Source organism: Mustela putorius, unplaced genomic scaffold (genome assembly GCF_011764305.1).
Source record: "Mustela putorius furo isolate JIRA1106 unplaced genomic scaffold, ASM1176430v1.1 tig00000738_pilon_pilon_pilon, whole genome shotgun sequence".
In the NCBI taxonomy this organism is placed as follows: Eukaryota; Metazoa; Chordata; class Mammalia; order Carnivora; family Mustelidae; genus Mustela; species Mustela putorius.
In genome coordinates, this window is record NW_025421463.1 from 923,448 (window position 1) to 946,838 (window position 23,391).

General features: G+C 57.6%; 1 protein-coding gene across 2 annotated transcripts in view; it reads right to left on the reverse strand.

The window, feature by feature from the left end:
* FBLN1 (fibulin 1) overlaps window positions 1–23,391 on the reverse strand; it is a 79,403-nt gene that overhangs the window by 40,685 nt on the left and 15,327 nt on the right. For both annotated transcript variants that reach the window (XM_045083700.1, XM_045083701.1), the window contains exons 2-11: window positions 21,083–21,188; window positions 17,526–17,661; window positions 15,359–15,530; window positions 11,381–11,440; window positions 9,937–10,038; window positions 9,217–9,354; window positions 7,905–8,042; window positions 4,018–4,161; window positions 3,071–3,199; window positions 2,304–2,429 (exon numbers count right to left, since the gene is read on the reverse strand). In XM_045083700.1, coding sequence (XP_044939635.1) covers window positions 2,304–2,429; window positions 3,071–3,199; window positions 4,018–4,161; window positions 7,905–8,042; window positions 9,217–9,354; window positions 9,937–10,038; window positions 11,381–11,440; window positions 15,359–15,530; window positions 17,526–17,661; window positions 21,083–21,188 — 1,251 coding nt within the window. The remainder of the gene's footprint in view (window positions 1–2,303; window positions 2,430–3,070; window positions 3,200–4,017; window positions 4,162–7,904; window positions 8,043–9,216; window positions 9,355–9,936; window positions 10,039–11,380; window positions 11,441–15,358; window positions 15,531–17,525; window positions 17,662–21,082; window positions 21,189–23,391) is intronic.

A 23,391-nucleotide genomic window follows, 5' to 3' on the forward strand; every position in this document is an offset into this window, starting at 1 on the left:
TCACTCCCTCATTTACCCCGGTCTGTGGCTGCTTTGGCAACGCAGCGGCAGAGGCGATAAGCTACAACACAGAGCGTAGCTGGCTGAGCCTGAGATATTTACTATGTGGCTTTTAGGGGGAAAAAATTGCCAACCCCTGGCCTAGAAGTCCCTTCTCACACATATTTACTGCTAACTCCTAGCAGGGCAGGAGGGGTGAGCAGCTGAGAGTGTCCATTAGCTTCTCACCCCATGTTTTGTCCTACAGCAACCTCGTGCCCAGCCTGGCTATCACCTGCTCACCAGGTCGCCTGCTCAGCTCTGCCCCCTGGGGTTTCTTGTCACATCCTACAGACACTCCTTGACGGCAGAGCCCATGTTCTCGCTCTCCACCTTGCCAGGGGGCCTTTATAGATGCTTAGTGGAATGATGCACCCAAGCTGGCCAGGCCCTGGTTTTCTGTCCCCAGTGTGGCCACTGATGTAGATGTGAGTATCTCCTCTCCGGCCACTTCGGAGTGACAAGGAATGGCATAAACCATGAACGACAGCGGCAGGGACATCAGCGGTCTGCACAGACGGCACTCTGTCTCGTGCGGGATCCTGCCCTGGGAGGAGCTCGCCCCATGTTTCACCCCGACTCCCGGTAAGGTGGGCCCCGCCACCCCCCACACTTGTGGAGGAGGTCGCTGGTGCCCAGAAATGCTGAGTTACTCCTTCAAGGCCCTAAAATGGCAGAGCTAGGATTAGAACCCAAGCTCAAGGGAACCCAGCCCACGTGTGAAGAGTTTCCTTGCCGATACCCATGCATTGGGTCTGGTTCTTGGGGGCAGATCTGAAATTCTTGTGGGGACCCTAGGGCCCAGAACCCCATCTCACTGTCCAGCCTCCAGTTTGAGAACTGTGCGTCCTGGGTGCCTCTGGGCATAGTGGACTTTCATGATTCTTCCATGGTCGGTCCAAAAGTTGTGCAGGACAGTGGGAGAGGACCGCTGAGGGCTGCCAAAGCTCTGTCCTTTGCTGACCCCAGACCCTAATTCCCGTAGAAGATGTGATAGCTGTTGAGCACCTACTGTGTACCAGGCCCTGTGCTGAATGTATGACCCACCATCTCGGTCCATGCCCCGAGGAGGCCGGTGTTCTGTGCTAACCAAAACACTCGGCATGAACAGCTCCGTCCAACCCCCACCAGGCGGACGGAGAGACCCAATCAGACTTCAGCCTGGCTTCTACGGGCCCAAGACAAGAAAGCCTAGGGTGACGGGCTCGGACCCTTAAAATGCCTCCTAAAAAGCTCAGTGCTGGGGCACCTGGGTGGCTCGATTGGGTTCAGCCTCTGCTTTCAGCTCAGGTCATGGTCTCAGGGTCCTGGGATCGAGCCCCGCATCGGGCTCTCTGCTCAGCGGGGAGCCTGCTTCCCCCGACTCTCTCTGCCTGCCTCTCTGCCTGTTTGTGATCTCTGTCAAATAAATAAATAAAATCTTAAAAAAATAAATAAATAAATAAAGCTCAGTGCTGCCCAAAGGAGAGACTCCGTATTCCGACCAACACCTGACAACATGCCCTGGCCTCCTCTTTCTTACAAGTATTTACTTGATAAAACTTGCAGATGCAAACCCTCTCTCTGTCCCTTCAAGATATAGCCTCTGCAGCCCAAGAGTCTTTCTCCAGGATGCAGGAATCATGCCTTCGAGATGTGATCATCGGGAAGGGGAGGCCCCCGCCTCCCAGTCTCTGTGGGAGGGAGGAGCTGGTTCGCAGGTGCAGCCCGCCTAAGCAGGCTAACCCCCCACCCGACATCGTGGGGGACTACCCCTGGGCATGGCCCAGCATTTCAAAAGCCTGTAGCCTTTTGTTCCAGCAGAGCCGAGACGGATCTGCACTGATGTCTCTCTCTGCTACTGCCACAGTCTGAGTAAAACCTGTCTTCCAATTTACTTGAAAATCTGACCTCCCAACCCCGTTTCTCCTGTCAGGGCAAAGAGGCAGGGGACGTCAGCCACGGCCCCAGTCGGGTGAACACAGGGTCTGTCAGACGCCGCCAAATCCTACACTCTCGGCCCCAACCCACATGGTTTCTTCGGCTTATCCACCCCTGTGCTTGGCCCTGGGCGGATGCCACCAGGCGCTCCAGGGCCCAGGAGGGACTGGGTGAGCCGTCCTCTCTGACAAGCCACCTTTGACATGTGCTTCCCCAACCAGCGCGTCCCGTAATCCGTGCTGGGGAAACAAACTCGAGGCCATCCCACGGGTCTGCAGGTTGAGCGGTGGCTCTCCCCGGGAGCGGGCGTCCCGGAGCGCCCCGCCCTGGCCACATGGCCTCACCTTCACACGACCGGCCGTCGGCAGAGAGCCGGAAGCCCACAGTGCAGCTGCAGAAGTAGGAGCCAGGCGTGTTCTCACACTTGTGGCCGCATAGACGCCCAGGGTAGCGCCGACACTCGTTGATGTCTGCAACAGAGCGGGCGCGGCCGACTCAGGGCAGCGTCCCCCACCCATGCCACCTCTGCCCACGAACTCCCAGTGTCCCCCACCATCCACAGCCACATCTCTAGGAGGAGAGAGGCAGAGTGACTGGTCCCAAAGCTCCCAACAGTCAGTGGGCGTGCCGGGGGCCACTCCTGGCCCTCCTGTGGACGTGCCCACCCACCAGTTCTCCATCCCAGAGCCCTGAAGGATGGTCCACTGGCTCAGACATGCGGCTCTGAGGGTGGGTGGGGCAGTTGCCAGCCCTCCCCTCCCCCGGAGCAGCCTGGTTTTGGGGTGGCAGGTGGCGGCCTACAGGGGGCTGTCCCTTTCCCAGCAGGGAGACGGCCATACCACCATTCATTCTTCCATTGTGAGCCCTGACTCTGGGAAGTCACTCATGCTTCTGGACATTTGGAGAGCCAGCTGTAGTCTCCTACACCCCTGCCCGCCTTGGGTCGAGCAGAGCACCTACTGTATGGGTGGGGGCCTGGGTCGCACCTGGGAGCACAGCAGCAGGGCTGGAACCTGAATGGGGGTCCCCTATCGCAGGGTCTGCTCTCTGGGGCTGCTGCACCAGGACTTTCTCAGGGGGCCACCCGGGGCCTGCAGGGATGCCCACGTACCCACACACGTCCTGCTGATGCCGTCGAAATAGTATCCAGCCTTGCACTCGCAACGGAAGCTTCCAGGGGAGTTCATACACAGGTGCCCCGGCCCACAGGGCTCAGCGGGTGCCGCACACTCGTCCACATCTTGTAAAAGAGAATGACGCATTGAAAAATGTTTAGTGTGGGTTTTTCTTTTCTCCCTAAGATGATCAGAAAGAAGACAAGAAAGCAGCAAACTAAAATGTACTTTAACAAAGCAGCATTATTTATTCTTCAAGGCGATGTCACAGGACACCTGCCAGGTGCTGAGCCCCGTGCTGGGGAGGCAGCTGACCCAGACGCAGCCCCTACACTCGGGGGCCATCTACTCTGGCTGGCCAGTGATGGCCCTGGGAAAGGCAGGAAGTACCTAGTGACCCGGGGGAGCCACCAGGGAAGTGCTCTAGGAGTCAGAGGGAGAAGGACTCCTTCCAATTAGCAGGGATCTGGGTCCAAAGGAATGTAGCAGCAGGTGGGCAGAGGAAAAGGTGTAAAAGCAGAAAACCACACAGAGAGGAAAGAGCAGAGCTGGCTTAGGGAGCAGCAAGACCTATTTCATCTGAATTATAAGGTTTGTGAAGTTGGGGCCACCTCAGGAGGACTGAATTGTAAGCGGGGTCACTGCCTATCCCCTCTCACCACTGGAGATTGTGAGTGGGGAGGAATAAGGGAGCTTTCAGCTCAGGACACCCTGGACAGACTGAAAGGGACGAAGCTGGGCACAGTGGGAGGCTGGCATCCTACTGCAACAGTCCCAGCAATCGATGATAAAGGTCTATGCTTGGAGTTGAGCAGTGGGATGGATAGAGAGATAGAAACAACTTCACTTTGGGGATTTCTTCTCCCCTTCCAGGGAAGGAAGGGATATGCTGGGAGCAGACAGGAAAGTTCATAGCAGACTGGTTCTCTTTTTAAATACCAACCAACACAGCGGGTTCCCTCCTCGTTGAGATGGTAACCACGGCCACAGTTGGGCACATTCTTCTGGCATGTGTAGGAGCCCTCTGTGTTGATGCATGTCTGCCCAACGGGGCACGGGGCACTGATACTTAAACACTCATTGATATCTACAGCAGGGAAGATAGAGCCAAGGTGGTTAAACACGGGGGGCCTCCAAAAACCCAACGACCCGATCTCCAAAACACCGCCACATCCCCTCCTCACTGCAAAGCCTCACCCAGAGGTACTATGAAGCCCGCTCACCCCGAACCACACACCAGCCCCCCAGCTGGCTCCCAGATCTCGCCAGCACATGCCACCTCAAAGACAATGTGCCTAGGCCATCTCCCTGGCCTGAACCTGCAGCCCATCCATCTTTCCCTGCACGGCATCTGAGGCTGCCTGCCTGGCTCTCGGGGCTACCCACGGTCAAGTGGCCATGTCCCTTCTGAATCCCATACGCCCAGAGAGTGCAAACCAGTAAACGCACAAGGAGAAACGCTTGGTTCTCTAGCTCCGCTTTGGTGCAAAATCACAGAGGCAGGGGCATCTGGGTGGCTCAGCCGCTTAAGTGTTCAATGCGTGATTTCGGCTCAGGTCACCATCTCAGGGTCGTGGGATCGCGCCCCCCTCAGCCTCCATGCCGAGTGTGGAGTCGGCTTAAGATTCTCGCTCTCCCTCTCCCGCTGCCCTTCCCCCCACTCGCGTTCTCTCTCTCAAACAACAACAACAAGCCATGCAGGCTGAACTTCTTACTGAGGGAGAATTCTAAGTTTTTTAAGAATTGCCTTCTCAGGGGCATCTGGGTGGCTCAGTGGATTAAGCTTCTGCCTTTGGCTCAGGTCATGATCTCAGCGTCCTGGGATCAAGCCCCGCATTGGGCTCTCTGCTCAGCAGGGCACCTGCTGCCCCCCTCTCTCTGCCTGCCTCTCTGCCTACTTGTGATCTCTGTCTGTCAAATAACAAATAAAATCTTTAAAAAAAAAAAAAGGCATCCCCTTCTCAGACACTTACGAAGCATCCAGGGGACAAAGAGAAGGGAGTGATGGCAGAAGACTGCGGAGCTGACGTCAGAAAGAGGGACCTGCTGTACTTCTCCCCTCCTGGCCTCACCCCTTCCTCCTCAGGCAGTAGGTCCCTGCAGCCCTCGCCCGTGGCAGCTGGCCTGGGGCTTAGGCAGGGCCAGGATTATTCTCTGTGTTTTATAAACAAGGAAACCCCCCCAGCACGAGACTGGGCCCAGGGACCACTCAGCTCTAGAATCAGGGAGCCTTGCCTCCCAGCCAGCCCTTAAATCAGGGGTGGGCGAACTGCAGCCTGCCAGCCCAATCCAGCCCACTGCCTGGTTTTGTCAATAAAGCTTTATTGGAACACAGCCATGCCCATTGTCTTACATACTGTCCCCAGCGGTTTCCACAAGCTACAACAGAGACCCCATAGCTCATGAAGCTGGTACTATGCAGCTGCAGGGCTGTCTGCCGGTGGCCTGAGGGGAACAGGCAGGCTTGTGGGGTACCAGATGGTTCCAGGATCCCCGGGAAGATGAATGTGGCTGCCCATGAGGTCAGAGCTTCCCACCACCTCAGGAGGGAGCGAGGGTGCCATGGGCAGAGGTGTGCAAGTCGAAGACCCGGGGAGAGGAAGCGGCCTCTCCCAGACAGCCTTGAAACTAGCATTGGATCCCGACACACTTCCTCCTTGTACAGAAGTATTTGGGACGACTTGGTCATTTTTTTTTAAAATGACATAAAGGTACTGATGAAAAATGATGTTGAAATACGATTGTTAAGGACTGGGTGGGGGCGGGGAGCAGGCGGCCGGCGGACTCTGGCCCCATTTCCATCAGAAAAAGAGTCTCCAGAGAGCGGGAGCTCCGAGAGGCACAGACTCTGCTGAGCGAAACAGAAACGTTTCCTTTCCGCACTTTGGGATTTGCTTGCATTTTTGTAAAGAAAGATTATACATATATACATATTTTACATGTCTATAGAACTTTTGAAATCAAAAACATTTTTTAAAGAAAGAATCCGGAGTCTGGTTGCAAGGATCGTGGGCACAAGAAAAGGGGGCTGCCCCAGGGGGAGACGGGGGCGGGGGGGGGGGGCGCCTCCTGGTTGGTTGGCAAACATTCTCAATCACCAGGTGCTGGCCGGCGGGGCTCCCTTGGGGCTTTCCTGCACTCCGCCAGGCTCTCCCCGGGTCTGGGGCCGCCCCCTCCCTCCGCGGCTCTCCCACCGGGGCTGCGCCGGCTGTGAGCCAGGGTTTCCATCCTGAACAGATGCCAGCCTCCTCGCAGAGCCCCTACCCAGCGCATGGCCAGTCTGGGCAGGCCCCTCCTCCCCGCTGGCCCTGGGAGGGCCGTCAGCCCCGGGCTCCTGGTCCCCTGCGCTGGGTGGGAGCTGGCGAGGGGCCAGGCCTGCGCTGGGTGGGAGCTGGCGAGGGGCCGAGCCTGGCGGAGTTGAGCCCCCCCCCCACCTCATCCCTGCTCCGACACTTCCCCACACTCCCCGCCTGTCATGGGGGGCACTGCTTTAAAGAAGAAGGCTGGGGCAGGGCTCCAAGGAGGCCCCTGTCCAAAGTGGGGGTCACTGTTGTATTTGTCTTTAAATATCCCGGGGTGGTTAAAAAGGGGGGAGGGCGAGGAGAGCTTTCAGTCCAAACTACCATTCCACATCAAAGAACAATACAGAGTTCTCTGAGAGAGGCTGAGCCAGACCTAGGACAAAACCCGGCCACCCCTCGTTCACAGACCCTTCAAGGAGGGTAGGGGGACAGCCCCACGGGGTATGGGTTCTAACAGGTGGCGTCTGCAGCTCTCATCTGGAGAGATGTCTTCCTGTCCTTAAGGGCAGGATCTAGAAAGCTTCCGCCGAGCAGAGGCTAAGGCCAGGTCTGCGGATCTAGACGCCAATGCCAACAGCACACGGTGCCTGAGCCAGGGGGTTAGCCAGGCTGAGCCCAGGAGGAGGGGCAGGTCCCTCCCGTGTGTAAAGCCGGTGACGGTGCTCTGCTTCCTGCCCCTCGCACACGCTACTTCCCTGCCTGAGCTTCTGGCCAGGCCTCCTGCGTTTGCCAGTTCACTATTCCCATGGGATTTCCTTCCTCCCACAGCGGTGCGCTGTTTTGGGGCTGGGATACATGTGACAGAAAATCTGCCTCTTGCCCTAATCTTAAGTCTCCAGACAGGAGGCGTCAACTACGTTCGCTCTGCCATGCAACCATCACCGCCGTCCAACCACACAACTTTTTAATTTTCCCCGACTGAAACTCCCTGCCCAGTCAACACCAGCTCCCCACTCCCCTGCCCCAGGCCCTTGGCACCTCCTGTGCTCCTCTCCACCTCTGTGAAACTGACTACTAACGCGGAGTATCTTTCAAAACACGTTTTTAAGACCCCAGGCACTTCACCATCCTCTTGTTCGATCCTTGCCTCAAGCCTCTAAGGCGGACGGCATGACTGTTCCCACTTTACAGAGGAAGAGATTAAGGGTCAGAGGAAGGGCGTCGATCACCTTAGGTTCTAAACCAGGTGTAGACTCCAAAATTGAAGCCAAACCAGGGCTTTTGTCTAAACCCAGGGTTGCTAAACTCTAGCCCCGGGGCCAACCCCAGCCTGTACCTATTTTGGTAAGTCAAGTTTTATGGGGACACAACACTGCCCACTCGGTCACGTATCCACGGCTGCTTTCTGCAGAGCTGAGCCCAGAAGGCCCACAAGGCCTCAATGTCTGCCCCCCCAGGCCTCCATAAGATACGCCTGCTGACCTCTGCTCGGAGGCCCCCCACCCTCCCCCGATCCAGAGACATGGCCCAGCTCCGGGGCGTTCGCCCCGCCTGGGGGACCCTCTCAGCCCTGGTGACAGCGTCTTACCAATACAGTTGCCTAGAGCATCCTGTATAAAACCGTTCTTGCACTGTAGCTGGGGTCTGCAGCGGAAGGATCCCAGAGTGTTCTGACAGATAAAACCGGGGGGACAGTTATGAATACCAGTCCCACACTCGTCAATATCTGGTACGTCATGAAAAAAGGAAATTGTTAGCAAGAGTCCTGTCAGAAACATCTCACAACATTTAAACATCACAAGAATGCTTTTTTTTTTTTTCATATGCTCCTTACTCAGACTACAACCCAAAACATTCCAATGGAGAAATCACATTAAAAAAGAGCCTTGGTTGGCCAAATAGTGCTCGCATCGCTTAAGACTGAAAACTCTCTCTCTCTCTCTCTCTTTTCCCCAAGGCTCTTATGAGGCAAACTTTCTGTTATATAATAAATAACCCAGGCATTTTCCTGGCAGCATGTGGGATTTTTTTTTTTCCCTTCACTTGAGGCTAAGTGCATGTTTAGTTTAGATAATAAGCAATGATCCTCGTGGCAATAAACACTGTCCCTCTAAAGTTATTCTTCCTGAAATCGTCACGAGATGCCAAATAGGAGCAATGGTGATTGTCATGACTGGACACGTTGGCTGCCCTTCCCCCGAAGTTCATGGCCGTCAAGTGTTCCAAAGCATATACTCAGCGGGCTGGGTCCCTGGGTTCTCAGGGCCCAAGCCGCCCAGCGAGGGTGGAGAGGAGTGAGCTTGCCCAAAGACCCTCCGACGTCAGGAGGGTGTGCCTGGCTTTTGAGTTACCCTTGTAACTCGACCAACATTTTCACACAAGTGGTTTTGTCATTATGGAGGGTTGGAAAGCCTCAGAAGAAAACTATGTCCTCAGAGATCCTCAGCAAAGCCTTATCTGCCAAATAACATCTACGGCCTGGCAGGGAGAGGCCGGCAGCCAGAAATGTCATGTTTTCATGCAGTGGAAGAGATTATGCTTTGAACTCCGAGGCAGCCTGGAGTCGGATGGAAGGCAGCTGTTTTCAAAAATAATTTGTGGGGTGGACGCGGGAAGAAAGCACATGGAAGCACCTGAAATTCACCTCGGGACTCGTTTTGAATTGATTCTGCTCTGAGCCCTTCCAGAAATGCAAATCACCCCTGTCATTAACTCAATGCTACAGTAAAGAAGGTAAATCTTTACCAACAGCTTAACTGGTCAGCGTCCCCGGGCAGTTCACGGGGTGCAACACATGGCACCAGGGAACCCAGAGCCCCCCGGAGCTCGGTGCTGCCTTTACCAGCACATCCTATGTAGTCGTGGGGAGCTGAGGTGTGCAGACCCAGAGCATGTCATACCTTTGCAGTCATTGTCCTCCGTGAGCTCATAGCCAGTCCCACAGCTACTGTCTCTCTGGCAGCGGAAAGAGCCCACTGTATTCACACAGGACTCTCCGAGCCGGCAGTTGTGCTCGCCCATGACACATTCGTTGATGTCTAGGAGAAATGGAGGCAAAGCAGGAGTAACCAGCCAGAACCACGGGTCCCCGCATGCTTTGTCGAAAAGAATGTTCCGGAAGGCGTGGTGCAATTGGTTCCCAGCCTCTGTGCAGTCCCCCACGCACATGCCTATTTGGGTCCCGGGCACCCACCACCAAATCAAAAGCAGTGGCTTCTTTCCCCTGCTCCATTTCAGATCTGCTGCTCTCTCTGAGCACCCACGAAGCAAGTGCCAGGCTCTGAACCCGAGGCACGTGATCCTTAAGGCCCCTATGAGAGGCGATCCCCTTCCTCCATCTGCCTTGCCTCAGACAGGAGGGGCCAAGAGAGGCCGAGGGACGTGTCCAGGGCCACTTGGCAGATTCTGGATTCAGAGCCTGCTCAGACCCCCAAAGCCAGCCCTCTTCCCCAACACGGTGCTTGGCACCATGCACCGTGGACTCCAGGGTTCGCTGGTTTTCACCTGCGGGGTGGGTGGGGGCCTGAGGTGTGCAGGGTGGGCCCTGCCCAGATGCCAAGTCCAGGCAGAGGCTCCCAGCGCGGCTGCGAGCCCTGCCGCGGGAGCATGGCGACGGTTACCTTCACAGGACACGCTGTCGGGCAGCAGCTGGTAGCCCACAAAGCAGGAGCAGACCACCTCCTCCCCCGTGTCTCGGCACTGTTGCTTGCAGGGCCCACCGCCTGGAATCAGAGCAGATCAGAGCAGATGTGAGCCACGAGCCCAACACACACCAGAGAACCCCTGGGTTTCCAGTTCTGTTTGGCCCGGGCCAGAGCAAATGCCCTCGGGGTGGACGACACACAAAGGTGGGCTCCCCATTTTGGAGGCCACCCTCTCCAGCCTAGCACCCCTCCCTTTCCTTGGGAGACCCCCCAGGATCTGGCCCGGGACAACCTTGCGGGCTGCTGCTTCAGGTCCCAGCCCTGGTCTGACAAAAAGGCAGCAGGTCGGGCCAGCCCTGCAGGCTGGAGTGGGGCTGGGAGGGGCCAGGCAGAGAAGCCAGAAGCTGCCGTCCAGCACAGACATGGAGGGGGCCATCCCGTGAGGGTCCCTCAGTGTCCCTGGTACCTCCCCTCCCCCACCAACCACAAACCCGCAGGCAGCTGAGTGATGCTCAAAGAGCAAATCTCCCTGGGACAAAACTCTACCAGCTAAAGATGCGGCCAGAGTTCTGACCGCTGCCCTGGGCCCGGGGGCCTCTGCCCGCCTCCCCAGCCTCTTCCTCTGTCCCCCGCCACAGCCCTCCCCCACGCCATGGCCCGCCAGCCCGAGTCTGGGTCCGCCTGTCTCCTACTGCCCAAATCTCTGTCCCGGGGCACCTTCCTGGCTAAGCCACCCTCATCCATCGCAGACCAGCTACGTCCTCCCCCAGGAAGGCCTCCCACACCCCCCAGGGAGTTTTCTGGGCTCTCTGCCCTCCTCCAGCACCCCATCGTCCCCCCCCGACCCCCACTCCTGTGCTGGCGTGTCACCGAGCGCGGACCCCATCGTTTTGTGATTGTGTTTGCTCCCGGTCAAGGCGCCCACCGCAGGGCAGGCGTCCGAATGGAGCTGGGGAGCAGACTCGCCAGTCTAGACATGTGGGAATGTTCCATGAAAGAGAAATGACCTTTTATCACATGAAAAACAAACCTGCCAGGCCCCACCCTCTTTAAATTTGCAAACGTCTCCGTTTGAGACACATGGATACTGTCCACGGCACCCGCTGGGGCTCCAGGACCCAAGTCAAGGAACACCCCCCCGCCCCAGGTGTTCTCCCTTCACAGAGCCTGTGCTTAGGCGGGTGCTGCGGGGCGGGGGGGTGGGGGGCTTCTGACGCCCGCCTCCTGCATGGGCCCTCCCTCTGAGCCTCCAGGCCCCAGCTCGAGGGGAAGGAGAAGGGGGAGCCCAGGCGTGCAGGGCGGGCAGAGGGACCTGAGTCAAGTCACAGACTGAGGGCCCATCCCGCGTGAACCCCAGCAAAACCCAAGATCCAACTCCCGATGGGATCAGCCCTGACTCTCCTCCGGGGGGCGGCCTCACCTCTGCAGCGGTCGTTCAGGTACGGGTCCTCCTGCTCCCCCTCCATCTCCGAAATCTTGGCTGAGGGGAAAGAGAGGCAAACGCAGTGTCCGGCATGTCTCAACAGAAAGAAACCCTGAATACGTTATCTCTCTCTCTCTCTCTCTCTTTTTTTAATTTTTAACATACTCTTTTTTTTAAAAAAAAGATTTTATGTATTTGACCTAGGGAGAGAGAAAACACAAGCAGGGGAGTGGCAGGCAGAGGCAGAGGGAGAAGCAGGCTTCCTGCTGAGCAGGGACTCGACCCCAGGACCCCAGGATCATAACCTGAGCCGAAGGCAGGTTATGCCTTCGGCTTCGCCGACTGAGCCCCCCAGGCGCCCCGCTTTATCTCCTTATAAATATCAGGCAGTCATGCCCATTTGGGGAGCTCAGGGGTTGCCGAGGGACGTTAGGCACTCAGGTTACCTGCCTATTTCAGCAAAGGCAGCTGCGGCCCTGCTCTACACCGGACCACGGCCCCCAACCCTGAATCAACGTGCCCAGTAAAAACCTGCGGTGATGAGGTAAATGGTGCCCCCCAGAAGATGTTGAGCCCTAACCCCCCAGTACCCACGCACATGACCTTCCTTTCAAGAAGAGTTTTAGCAAAGATGATAGAGTTAAGGTGGGTGAAGGTGGGCTCCCGGCCAGTACATGTGTCCTTCTAGAAAGAGGAAAGCGGACACAGAGACAGGCGTGCACAGAGGCAAAATGAGGGAAGACAGAGGGAGGAGACGGGCCACCCATGCCCCGAGGCCGACAAAAACCAGGAGAGCTGCTTGGAGCAGATTCTCCCCTGGAGCCTCGGGGCGATGTAGCCCTGCCAATACCTTGACTGGTCTGGCCTCCAGATTGGGAGATAGAACATTCCTGTTGTTTGAGCCCACCCCCCCCACCCCCCGCCCAGCTCCAGTCCACGGAGCTTTGCGAGGGCAGCCCCAGGAAATAAATGCATGTATACAGCCCACCCGCAAAGCCCCGTGTAGCGCCAGCCATCAGCAGGCACTCGCTGGGCGCATTCAGACAAAGCGTCTGAGTAGATCTGCTCTGCGGGCTGAGCCCTCGGCAGAGACAGGGCCCTACTCACAATAGGAACGTCACCCAGTGGATTCCCCTACTGTAGTCAGATGGGGTGGTTTTCCACTGGCCGTTCTGGGGTAAGAGAAGAAACAGATTCGTCCCTTTAGCTTGTGTAAGACAGCCAGGGGCAGGAAGGATCCCTAAAAATACCCCAAAGCCACACCCTGGGAAGTCGCGGCCCCGTCCACGAGAGAGGATGGCAGCCATCACAGCTCAGGCGCGAGTCGGCAGCAGGCGTGACCGCGATGGGCGGGAAAGCGTAAACCCGTATGTGTCCGTTGCATGTGCGAGAAGCAAAAGAGACACAGAGAAAACCCGGAAAGTGACCTGATGGAAACACAATTTCTCTGTGTGTCCATTTCCTCTTCCCTCTGCTTTCTATATCTGCTAACACACCCACGGTGAGTGTGTAGCACCCTCACACCAGAAAAATGAAACATCATCAAAAAGAAACGTTATTAGGAATTCCGCTTTAAAATTCAATACAATGTAACGTACACACACTAGGCACAAGGCAGGCTCTTTTCAGGCTGTTAAAATGTGGTCGGGGTCCCCAAGTAAACCTTTCACTTGGCCAGGAACTAAGCAAAAGGCCTTTAGCGTATGAATCGTCTCCCCCAGGTCCGGAGGCTGGGAGCACCTTTGCTACGGTTATTCAACTCGGGAACTCTTGGCTCCCTTGGGGCACTCAGTCAAGGCCAAGGCACAGGGCAGAGCGACGGCCCGGAGGACTGTGAGGAGCTCTCGCCTGGGTAAGGAAGCCATCAAGGCTTCCGTGACGCTCCTTGGAAGCCAGCGAGCCCGGCACAGAGCCACCGCCAATCCTGCCAGAAAGAGAATCCTAAACCTGGGCTCCCCCAGCCTCCATCTTCCCATCTGTAGAATGGGGGGAGCCGATATATATCCCAGCACAGTTCCTCCCAGACTCTCTGCGGTAAGGGGACGGGGCGCTTTCCCCCAGCACAGGCCATACCTTGATAGCATGTAATATGAACGAATTACCAGGAAAATTAAGTTATGAGAACAGACATACAAGCCTGTTTAGATGAAACTGGTATTAAGCTACACTCTCAGATGCATATAAAAGTTTCCAAAAGCTTCCTCTCGGTTCCCAGACTTCTTTTGTTAGAGGCCAGCAGCGGTCTGCGGAGCCTCGGTGCGGGCCGGTGGCAGCACACAGTAGGCCCGCGATAAGGGTCTGGGTCTGGGAGGAGGAAGGGCAGGGAGTCCTCACAGAGACTTTGGGGAAAGCCTGGGGCAAGAATTGAAGCAGATAAAAGACAGAAGAGAAATAAGACATCTGGAGCAGCAGCAAAGCTCAGAGACGGTTATGGAAACAGGACATAAATCAACAAAAATCCTCCCCAGAGACACAGGAGAATATCTCCACCAGGACGAATAGTTTGGGTTTGTTTAAAGTGAAAATATCATCTCTGGTTTCAAAAGTCAAGGAGGGAGCCAGAATGCGGTTCCCGACCTTCTTTATGCCTGAGATATCTGAAATCAGCCCCCACGGCATCCATGAGAAATCAAAACCAGAGGGAGGCAGGTCTGCTTGCCCCAGGACCATGAAGCCACCGGGGTCATGAAGCCAGGGTGATGGGCAGCGTGACTTAGGGAGCACGGTTCTGTGAACTCCTCCTTCCTAGGGCCTTTCTGCCCTTGACCCACTCAAGCTCCCTTGAAGCTGTCCTTGGGGTCACTCGCCTGTTTGCTGAATACGTATCTATTAGTTGAAAGAATACAACCACTTATTAATAAGGTACCCCTCCCTGCCTCTTGTCACCACATCATTGGCGCCAGATGGAGAGAAAAAGGGGCTGAAGGGTAGAAGGCCAGCGTTCTCCCTCCCCTGTGTGTGGGCCACGTGACCTTGAGGAAGGTCAGGGCCACCATGCTGCCCAGGGCTGTTGGAGGGACGAGGAAGAATGGCGATGGCCAGCATTCATGGAGTTGCCCAAACACTCCATACTCGTTCTCCCATACAATCCTCCAGAAACCTTACAGAGCAGGACTATGATTATACCCATTTCACAGATGAGGGAACAGAGGTCTGGTACATCTGATTATTTAAAATACATGTTAGGACAGAGACATGAACCCAGATTTCTCAGGTTCCAGCTCCCAAGCCTTCAGTCCCCCTCCAGGGCAGGGCTCTCTTAGAGCAGTAACGAACTCGAAACTGATCTGACCCCTAGAATCAGTCTGTGCTGAGTTAAGGCACACGCGTGTGCCCCACTCCCTGTAATTTCATGTGTCCACTTGCTGGGGTCACAGTACCCAGAGATAGGATCAAACATCAGTCTGTATTTGCTGTGACCATATATTACATTTTTTTTTTACAGATTTTATTTATTTATTTGAGAGAGAGAATGAGAGAGCATGAGAGTGGGGAGGGTCAGACGAAGAAGCAGACTCCCTGCTGATCAGAGAGCCTAATGAGGAACTTGATCCTGGGACTCCGGGATCATGACCTGTGCCGAAGGCAGTGGCCCAACCAGCTGAGCCACCCAGGCACTCCTGACCTTATTTTAGATGAGATTAACATTTGAATCAACAGACTTTGAGTAAAACCAATGGCCCTCTGAAATGTGGGTGGGCCTTGCCTAATCGGGTGAAGATCATCAGCGCAGCCCCGCAGCGAGGAGGAATTCTGCGAGCAGATGGCCTTTGGACTCAAACTGCAACATCAGTTCTCCCTCCATTCTCTGGCCTGCTGGCTCAACCTGCAGACTACAGAATTGCCAGCCCCCACGATCGAGGGAGCCAATTCCTTAAAATAAATCTCTTTTCTCCGCATCCTATTGGTTTGGTTTCTTTGGCTAGCACTGACTAATGCCCTGGCCAGAAGGCAAAAAAGGGGTGGGGGAATTACCTGCTTCTTGGATGTCCCCAATGTCGCCGGGGGCAAAGTCTGCCGTCTCCTGGCCCTTGACACAGCATGCCCGGAACACCAGCCCACACTGGTAGCCGACCATGAGGGTGTACTCACAGCTCTGGCCCGCGGCCTGGGCCGCCCTCCCCAGCAGGCAGCAGTGGCAGCACCTCTGTGAACAGGAGTGGAGAGTCAGGGTGGAGAAGCCACCCAGCACTGGGGCGCCCCCAAGCCTCTCTGATCCTGTATCTACACCGCCCACACAGCAACGACACATGGGACTTACTCTCTCTTCTAAAGGTTGGCCATAAGCAGCTCAAGCATGCTAAGCCCGAGGTGTGCTGTCCCCCAAACAGGTCCCGGGTTTGAAAGGAACCTTAAAGGGGTTTGCGCCCCCCATGTACCAGACTGTCCCCATCAACATCCCTGCCCTACCCCACTCACATACCTCCAGGAGGAATTAGCTATGACAGGGGCGCTCTGAGGGTCACACAAGAGCTCCCCGAGTGTCGCCTCCTTGTGTGTGGTCTACGATTTCTCTACCAAGCCCAGAAAAAAGACCAAGCCCTGGTCTCTTCCCTCCCGAGTGCAGGGGGTCTGGGCAGCAGAAGCACATCGTGCATTTAAAAAGCACGAGGACCTCGAGACAGATCATCAAGCGAGGGACAGAGTTACCGCCTGTCACCTGGACCCCGGTGTTCCCGAAAGTGACACCTGAATCCTGGGGATGGCACTCAGGCTGATACAGAAAGAGCCTTATTTCAGTCCTTACTATCCTAAGAAAAGCACAGAACTTTCCAAAAGGCCCAAAGCAGGGATCAGGTGGTGTGGCTTTGCCTCAGTTTCTCTGCGGGCTGGTGGGTCTTCCATCCCACTGGTTCTACAACCTCCGTGCCAGAAAAGGGGGGGGGGCACCAGTTACCTCCTCCACCTTCCAGGACACGAGTAATCCTTCCTGGAAACACTGATCACCCATCGGCCAAAGTGGCCTGTTCCTACTCCTGCTAGAATGTTCCGTGTCTTTTCCATACCTCCCTTTCTCTCTCGTCTGGGGACATGGGCAGTCGGTGTCTGCAGAGCCCCAGCCCTGCCCGGGGAGGCAGTCGCTATGGCCCAGGCTCCTGGCTTCGGGGACCCCGTGACCAGGCCTCCCCACCCTCACCCCATCCAGCTCCCACACCCCAGAAACCTCCTCCTGTGAAGGCCCAGGAAGGCTGAGGGTGGGTGATGGGGCTTTGGACCCCCCAACTCCTCTGTGGGGAAACTCCCTCTGCCCTAATCGGTGTGAAGAGAGAATCCCCAGAAAGGAACCCACACCCCCCCACCCCAGAATTCAGACTCCGTTCCAATTCGTGCTCCTTGAAATCGCTGCCTGGCCCTCCTAACAGAGAATGGGAAAACGTTCTTCCTGGAAACGCAGCTCGGACAGGAACCCAGCTGCCCAGCTTAACCGCCCTGGAGCTCCTTCCAGTTGGGCTTGTTTTTCTCTCGCAGTGGGTGGTGAGGGAGGGACAGCCTCGTCAATTGGTGGTTTCAGGCCCAGAAAGCGGTCAGGGACAGAGGCCCCGAGGGACCCTCGCGGACCCAGGCTGCAAGGCATCACTCACTCGGCGCTCACCTCCCCTGGGCCCGATGGACCCAGCGCTGCCTCGCCAGACCCCTCCCCTGCAGGTCCTGGAAGCATCCCGCCGGGCCACTCTGGAGTGGGGGCCTCTCTGAATCTCTGTCTTGTCTTCTAGGACAGTTTGGGAGGTCATGTGTTCTCAGAGCCCCCGTGCAGGACCCTTGTGAGCTCCGGGCCACATGGACCTCGCCCTGGCGGGCAGGAAAGCTCCAGGGCCTCCTGCTCCCGGCAGACGGGGTAGGGACACCTGCCTTGAATAGTGAAGAGGGTTCTGAAGGCCCCAGAGGCTGGGTCACCTCTGCTCTGATCTCTGCGTTCTGGCGGGAAGCCCGGGGACTGGATGTCCACAGGGCCAGCCTGGGTCTCTTTGTCCCTGTCTCCTCCAGGTCATCCAGGCTTTCCTGATTAAACTGCAGGGGGGCAGGGGATCCGAGAAGCGCCCTCCTCCTTCCCTGCTGCTCAGAGGAGGCCTGGGCAGGGGCTGAGGCAGGAGAGCACCCAGGCCTCCAGCGGGGGACAGGGCGGCTGGCGGGCTAGTCGCACCTTCACGAATGTAGCCTCGAGGCTGGCGTTGTCGCCGTGTGGCGTGGCACAGCTGTCCTGCTCGTTGGCCAGGTTGATGCCCGTGGCACAGTGCAGCTCCTCCAGCTGGCTGTGACAGCACTGCTCCTGGACCATCCTGTGTCGGGGGGGGGGGGCGGGCACTGAGCACAGGGCCCTGGGAGGGTGGGGCCCTGGGAGGGGAGGGGTCCTGCGGGGTTGGGGGGAGGCGCTGTAGTCCCCCAGAGATGGGAGCTCGGGCCTCGCTGGGTGCCTCCCCTTCCCAACCTACCCCCCCCCACACGCACGTGCACACACATGCACTTGCACACACACACTCCACCCACTCACCAACCCACACACACACTCTCATGTGCACACACACATTCACTCCATCCACTCGCCCACCCCCATTCCCACACACACACGTAGTCACATGTGCACACATGCACTCACATGCCCACACTCACTCCACCCACCACCCACTTACACGCACACACTCATTCACACCTGCACGCATACACACACTTACGCACACTGACTCTCCTACACACTTGCATGTGCACCCACGCATGTGCACACTTACATACTCACACAGTCATTTGTACACATACTCGCCTGCACACATGCACTCACACATGCACGCACCGTGCTCTCACATTCACACATGCAGTTGCGTGTGTTTGCACACACACTTGCAGGCACACACACTCCACCCACTCGCCAACCCCCACACACTTGCATGTACACATGCACTCGCACGTTCGTACATTCACAGATGTCCATATGTAGTCGCCCACACTTGCACACACACTCGCAGGCACACATGTGCATTCTACACGCACACACACCATAGCCGGCAGACGGAAGGTGCTCCCGAAGTGCACAATTAGAAAGAATGAAAGCAGAGCGGTGTCAGGCCCCCACCCCACCCCACCATCCCCCCCACCTCCACGCTGCAGGGCTGGAGCTCTGCACCGGGCTTCCCGTTGCTTCTGGAACCACCTGGAAAGATCTGTCTATGCTTGTGATCCCGCACATTTCACTTGTGCTTTCGGTGAATTTACAGATGATAGGTATTCCACCAGATTGGACAGAACAGCAACCAGACAGGGGTGCATCTGCCCCTGCATTCAAGGATGTTGGCTGGGCCAAAAACAGTGTTAGTGACGGGAGGGACGGGAAGGGTTAGGCACTGCTGGTGGGAGTCACGGATGCTGTAGCAGCTGTCAGGTAGCTCCTTGAAAAATTAAATACACAACGAGCAAATGGTCCAGCGATCCCACTGGCGGGTATGCACCCGGAAGAACAGAAGGCGGAGGCTCAAGAGGTCCTTGCTCACACACATTCACGCCAGCATCAATCACAGCAGCCAGAAGGGAGAAGCAGCCCCATGCCGTGCCCACCAAGGAACAGCCAAGCAGAACGAGGTCTATCCGCACGGTGGCGCACGATTCAGCCTGAGCAGGGAAGGACGCGTTCCCACCCGCTAGGACCGCACGGACCTGGCCTCTTGTCCTGTTCTCCCTTCCCACAACACGGAGCACCTTCTCACGAACCCCGTAGTTACCTTACTGTTCTATCTTCTGTATCCTGTAGAAGAGCTTTTGTCTGTGTTGTTCAATGATTCCTCCCTGTCTCATCGAGAACATGCCTGGTGCTCAAAGTGGCCTGAGGTCTTGGGCAAATTTAAATTCAGATCCTAAGACATGTGGGCTCTTGGTTCGGGTTGGGACGCAGGTGATATGTGCGTGGGGGAGCCTCAGAGCTGCTGTTCCCTGACGGCCCCCAAATGTGTCTCATGTTAGAGGCTCCGGCGGAAGCTGAATGCCCTAGGCTAGAGCCCATGTCTGCAGAGAGGGCTCAGCCCTCCCGTGGTCCTCTGGGGTCGCTCCGTCCCCACCCAGTGGAGCTGACTGCCCCCAGGAGGGCTCGTCTGCTGTGTTAGCCCATCCCACCTTGAGTGATGACCCACTTTGAGCCAACAGCCCACGCTTGGCCTCTGACCTCTGCAAACTATGTGGGGTTCAATCCCCAATGTTCCCTGAACAAAGCGGAAACTATGCAGGGGTCCGGAGGGGCGTAGACAGTGACACGGCTAGAGCCAGTTCAAGTCGACGGCTCCCTCTTCACCAGGAGGCCTGAGACCCACATGCAGCCCGGTCCGTGAATTCCCCAGGACGAGCCAACTAGCCTCCTAGGGCCCGTCTGGCTTTGTGGTGCTGGCTTTTTCCCTCTCCTGTGTCACCGTCCCAACCCTAAAGGGACGTTATCATAATCCTCCTTTTCCACGTGGGGAAGCCGGGGCCCTGAGCTGGCTCAGGTCACACGGCCGGAAATCCAGCCCTGGCCCATCCAAGCTGCCGGGCCAGGCTGCTTCTCGTGGGCACGGGCTGCAGACAGAACGCTCGGCTGCCCACCCCAATCGTCTCGGCCCCGGCCCCTCTGAGGTTTCCAGCCCTGGGTTGCCCTCGGGAGCCAAACTCCCAGCTCTCGCGGCTCAGATGCCCCGCAAATCCCAACAGCCAAGCGTCCTGTTTCCTCTTCCTTTGTTTGGTCCACAAGGCTCTGGACTTTTCAAGAATTTCCTAAACCGAGATTTACATCGTCCGGCCGCGCTGGCAGGCTGCACACGATGCTTGCTGCCAACAAAAATGCGAAAGTCCAGGACGAGGCGAACGAGCCTGCCCTACGCGTTCTTTCCGTGACAGCTCTCGGCCCAGCTGCCCCCAGCCCGAGTGGGGCTGGGCTTAGCCCGGGCCGGGAGGCACGGGAGAGCAGGGGCTGCCCCAGGACGGAACGTCGCCTCCCTGACATTTGCTCCCCAGAGGAGCAGGTCTGGGTTCACGTCCTAATGCTGTCATCTACCAGCTATACCTGGGGGGAGCCCCAGCTCGTCATCTGGGAACAGGGATTAATAACAGGGTTGAATGAGGTCATGTGCCACAAGGCATGGCGCAGGCGACGAGCTTCCCACAGGCTTGCTACTATTACTTTCATGGCGATGGTCAGCGTTACAGAGCTGCATCCTTCACTCTAAGCTTATCTCCTCCCAAAATACTGTGGGAGCTTGGGTCCATTTAAGGGAAGAGGAACAGCAGATCCGTGAGCCCGTCTGGGGGACCTCTCTGCTCCAGATTGGCTCGTCTGTGTTTTTGGGGTCCGAAGGCTGTCCACACTTTCACTTGCCAGTCACGTGATCGCATCCGACCCCACAACAGATCCCTTTTTGTAACGAGGCGCCGGGCTTGGCCGCAGAGCCTGGCAGCAGCAGAGAGAACAGCAGAGCCAGGTCTCTCTGCTCTGCAGCCCGGGGAAGGGGAGAGATGCCCCAGGCAACCCAGGGCGCTCCAGGAGGAGGGAGTCCAGCCCCATACGGGGATGTGAGAGTGCAGAGGAAGGGGGCACGGAGGGACCCGCCAGGTCTGCCACAGATGGGGCCGGCATGGGCCTCTGTGCCCGGCTCTGCCAGGGATCTTGGCTCACGCTGTCCCCCTCCTACGGCTGCATTCCGCTAAAGGAACACCATTCTTGTAGAAAGGGGCTGTCGGCACACGTACCTGCATTCCTTGGATTCCGAGGCGTAGGGCAGTGAGCAGTCTCTGTGCTGTGTGGCCATGCGGTGTCCGTCCGCACAGCAAGCCTCCATGAGGGTGTCCGCGGCCGCTGTGTGGGGAGAGAGCAGGGTGCCTGGTCAGGGGGGCGACTCTGCCCTGGCCCAACGGAGGTCCCCTCGGACATGCAGCCCCCCTCCTGCTTCCCTGGGCCCCCACTACAGGCTAGTCCAGTCCGAACAGGCCTGCACACGTCCGTGAGTCACTCCACAAACGTGAATGGAAAACCCACTGGGTCCTGGGCTGGAACACACGGCCGCTCCTTCCTAGAAGGGCCTGACACCTGAACAATTACCTTCCAGATCCAAATCTGATGGGGCCGCAGCTCAGCCCCGGGACCCATGCTCCCCTCCCCGGGCTGGCTCCCTGCTCCAGCCAGGCGCCAGAAACTCGGATGAAGAAAGCCCAGACGGGTCAGGAGGACAAGAGCAGGAATGGCTGACAGAGCCTGAACCAGCCGCCGTCCGGCCCAGTAGTGAGGGGGTCCAGGCACCCCCAACCTGACTCTTAGAGGGCCAGAAATGGGGGTGCCCCGGAGGTTCCCAGCAAGGCTGACACCAGGCAGTGGCAACCCAGGAAGCCTCCCTGCCAAGGAGAGAACCGCCAGGCCACTGGGGACGAGGCGCAGCAGAAGCAAAGACTCGGGGACGGAGTGGGAATGGAGACCTCACAGCCACAAGCCCCTCGGGTGGCAAGGAAGGAGCCAACCTTTCCAGACCAGCTTCTGGGAGCCACAGCTGTGTTATGTCCTGTACTTGCCCTGCGCCCCTAGCTAGCAAGGCGCCAGTCCTCCCCAGACGGCGGCCGGCAGCTCTTGCCCCTGTTCTGCCCCAGACCGCGTCCTCACCCACAGAAGGGACAGCAGAAGGGCTCCCGTGGGTCAAGCAGCTGGCCGCGCAGGCCCTCACAGCTGGACGACGGCCCTCCAGTCCTGAGCCAGGCTCTCAGCCTCTCCCTAGCTACTGTCCCGATAAGCCCCACACCACAGGGGAAGGAGATGGCCTCGGTGTGCCCCCAGGGAGGAGCAGCCGGGCACAGAGGTGCCCTCTGCCCAGGAGACTCCTGTGGCCAGAGCAGTACCCATAGCCTGGGTGGGAGGCCGCGCTGTGACGGCCCGAGCGAGCCTGGGCTTCAAGAAACGCCACGTTTTCTTACTGATGATGGCTTCCTGGCCCCCAGCAGGGTAAATCCTGTGGGGCTCGGCTGAATTTCTTGGCACCATGGGCCTTGGGTGTTTTGTTTGGGCTCATTATTCTTCCAAAGCCCGGCCCTCGAGGCGGCCCCAGAAGGGAGGCTCTCTCTCTTGAGCTTAACACGAGGCTATGACTTCCTGAAACGTCCCCCTGCCAACCTGCTCCCAACTGTCCCAAGTACATCTGTGGTCAGACTGGGTGTGGGACATGCTGCCCTTGAACGCCATGCTCACTGCCCACCAGAGTGACTGTCTCCGGAAAGACCCTGGGACAGTCGGCACGCAGCTGCCCTTTCCACATGGCCGGAAGGAAGAGAGGTGGCGTCGCCTGGAACCAAGTCAGGGCCACCGCTTCCCCAGACTCCCAGGGATCTCTGAGCTGCTCCCCACAATGAGGGAGGTACCCCAGTCCGTTCTCATGTGCACGGGGTGGAGAGTGACAGACCACCCGGTCTGCTGCCCCTGGCCACTTGGGCCCTCCCCCGCTCAGCTGTCCCCCCTCCTCATTCCCCGACAACGCCATCTGCGAACATGGGAGAGTCGCCGTGGGGTCGGGGCCTGGACAAAGCTGCCTGGGGTCACGGGTCTCCCTGCGGCACAGCAGGGACATTGCCACAGAGCGCTGGGGACAGCGTTGGATGGGCCCACTCACACATTCCTTCATTCTTGCCCTGAATTTAAGACAAGCACTCATGAAACCGGGGACTTTATCTGTTGGAGATAAAATATGACCTGTAGTTCACCCCGGGATGAGTGTGACCCCGCCGGGAGGCTGATCTCCCCCACGCCGCCCAGCCCAGCTCCCTTCCACCCTGGCTCCAGCGGGGCCCGCCCCCCTCCTGCCTGCCGTCTCACCCCCTGGCCCTTCTCACAGCCTCTACGGTCTCCAGGGCCGGCCCGCCCCGCACCCCCCGACGGGGCACCCTCACTCCTGCAGCCTGCCGGCCCACCAGCCTGGCCGGGGCCCCTCTGCTCGTATACCACGCCTGTACGTGGAGCACAGCGCCCTCTTCCCAGTGATCCCACAGCCTCGCCCTCCCACCCACAAACATCTGCGAGCTGG